Source organism: Penaeus vannamei, chromosome 35, assembly GCF_042767895.1.
Source record: "Penaeus vannamei isolate JL-2024 chromosome 35, ASM4276789v1, whole genome shotgun sequence".
Lineage (NCBI taxonomy): Eukaryota > Metazoa > Arthropoda > Malacostraca > Decapoda > Penaeidae > Penaeus > Penaeus vannamei.
Window position 1 is genome coordinate 9703737 of NC_091583.1, and position 2500 is coordinate 9706236.

The following is a 2500-nucleotide window of genomic DNA, read 5'->3' on the forward strand; positions in this document are numbered from 1 at the left end:
TGGATAATGATGATAATATGTCTTCAACAATTTTTTTTTTTTGCAGATCTTCCGGCAGATGAACATCTCCCAGATTAGGCCTCCACACATACCCAAAGACTTTCCAGAAAGTTATGATGCCAGGATTGCCCTTATTGGTGGGTAATTGCAAGATCAAAGTATTACTATATATATCATTTTGATTGGAAAAGGATGAAAAAATGGTGATGCTGTTGTAAATTTCTTTTTTAATCTTCTTTCAGGATGTGGACCAGCTTCAGTTTCTTGCGCTACCTTTTTAGGCCGCTTAGGTTACAACAACATTGATGTTTTTGAGAAGAATCAGTATGTAGGGGGCTTGAGCTCATCTGAAATACCTCAGTATCGTCTTCCATATGAAGTTGTTAAGTTTGAAGTCGATCTTATGAAGGACTTGGGGGTGAAGGTCCATCATGGAAGGAAGCTTTCTATGTCCGACATCACAGTAAAGGTAAAGATGCTACTTATTACTAAGCATACTGCAGCAGAAATAAAAGCATTTGATACTTTTCAAAAATTTAATCTTGATATGAGGACTTGTTTCAAGCAAAAAGAGCAACCATGGCTATGCCATTATGTGCAGTTGTAACAATTTCATTAACCTTTTGTGGCACATCAGCTGTGATAATCAAACCAAAAGTGTAGTATATGGCTAGTATTAGTAAATCATATATTTTCTTGGAATGTGGAACTAACTCTCGTGATCTTTAAAGGGTCTACAAAAAGAAGGTTATGAGGCCATATTTGTGGGTATTGGTCTTCCCTCTCCAAAGAAAATTGGTATTTTTGCTGATCTCAACATCGACATGGGTTTCTACACCAGCAAGGATTTCTTACCTTTGGTCACTGCTGCAAGTAAACCAGGTTAGTGTCACCTTACATTGTTTTGTGACTGGCTAATGAGGATATGATTTTAAGAGATTAAAAATAGGTTGCAGATCTTTCAGTTACATGCCTCTGTAATTTGTTTATTACTTAAAAAGATAGAAATAGATTCTGAAGCTTCCAGAAATCAGTCATACTTTTGATGTATAGAAATAAGAGGAAACAAAATAAAATAAAAGTTCCTTTGTACAGGCCATGTACATTTACATGAAAAAGTTGAAAGTCCTATAAAAAAAAAAGCATTTAGCATGCTAAGACTGGGGGCTTAGGGGGAGGGGGTTATTACCACCCAAGACTCTTGATTTTCCTCCTCAAGGTCTGACTTGCCTCCCCCCCTCTCAATTAAATAATGCCCCAGGGTAAGACCAGCATAAAAATTCTGGGCAAAATTTTAGACATGCTTGTTAAATAGAGAGATAGGCACTGGTCATGTGTTTTTGATTCTTGGCAGGAATGTGTGCTTGTAAGGCACAGCTCCCCTCAGTCAAGGGTGTGGTTCTGGTTCTCGGTGCTGGTGACACTGCCTTTGACTGTGCAACATCTGCTCTTCGATGTGGTGCAAAGCGTGTGTTTGTAGTGTTCAGGAAGGGCTTTACAAACATACGTGCTGTACCGGAAGAAGTGAGGCCTTTTTTTTGTCTTAAATAGCAAAGCATTTTGTATATTTTGTAGAGATAAATATAGTATATTTATTTCAAGAGTTTTAGCCTTGCTATTCAGATCTGTTATATTTGTAGAATTTTGTAAATTTCACTCTTTGAATTAAAACTGAGGACCCTCTATTCAGATGGAACTGGCAAGAGAGGAAATGTGCGAGTTCCTGCCCTTCCTCTCTCCGCGGAAGGTGATTGTCAAGAATGGCCGCGTGTCTGCAATGGAATTTGCTCGCACAGAACAGACTGAAGATGGCTCTTGGATTGAAGATGAGGATCAGATTGTGCGGCTGAGGTGTGACTATATTATCTCTGCATTTGGATCAGGCCTAACAGATGATGACAGTAAGTGAAGAACTGACAGGCCACTAAACTGTTTAGTAAAAGTTGTAATATATTATTCTAAATATAATTGCTTAATGAAGGATATTTTCCCGATAACCATTGTGTCTTCTTAGAATACATATGTAGACAAAGCTAATATATAAAGATTATTTTCTGTCAATGAATTTCATAAGAGATTATCTTACAGTCAAATCTGCTTTGGCTCCGGTTAAGCTGAATCGTTGGGGCCAGCCGGATGTTGATAACCTTACCATGTCATCTAGTGAACCAGGAGTATTTTGTGGAGGAGATATTGCAGGCATTGCAGAAACAACAGTTGAAAGTGTCAATGATGGAAAGACTGCCGCTTGGAACATACATAAATATCTTCAGGTAATTCTAGAACTTTTTTGTTACTATTAGTATTGCAGGAAATTCAAGATGTTATATATTTTCTATAAACTGATGTGATGAAAATATATGATATAAGAATAAGTTGTGACTTACAAGTATGTTACCTACAAGGTACTAAAAAAAAAGAGGTTTCTGACAGGGTATTTATTTTTCCCTCAACAGTCTCTTCATGGCATATTGATACCAGACAAGCCACAACTACCAAA

At 37.3% G+C, this 2500-nt stretch overlaps 1 protein-coding gene across 1 annotated transcript in view; it reads left to right on the forward strand.

Moving 5' to 3' along the window:
- Positions 1-2500, forward strand: part of su(r) (dihydropyrimidine dehydrogenase su(r)) — a 19951-nt gene that overhangs the window by 12494 nt on the left and 4957 nt on the right. Inside the window, exons 5-11 of the mRNA XM_070113971.1 lie at positions 47-137; positions 243-469; positions 732-882; positions 1355-1524; positions 1691-1901; positions 2089-2273; positions 2457-2500. The exon at positions 2457-2500 is cut by the window's right edge and continues 54 nt beyond it. Of these exons, the coding sequence (XP_069970072.1) occupies positions 47-137; positions 243-469; positions 732-882; positions 1355-1524; positions 1691-1901; positions 2089-2273; positions 2457-2500 (1079 nt within the window). The remainder of the gene's footprint in view (positions 1-46; positions 138-242; positions 470-731; positions 883-1354; positions 1525-1690; positions 1902-2088; positions 2274-2456) is intronic.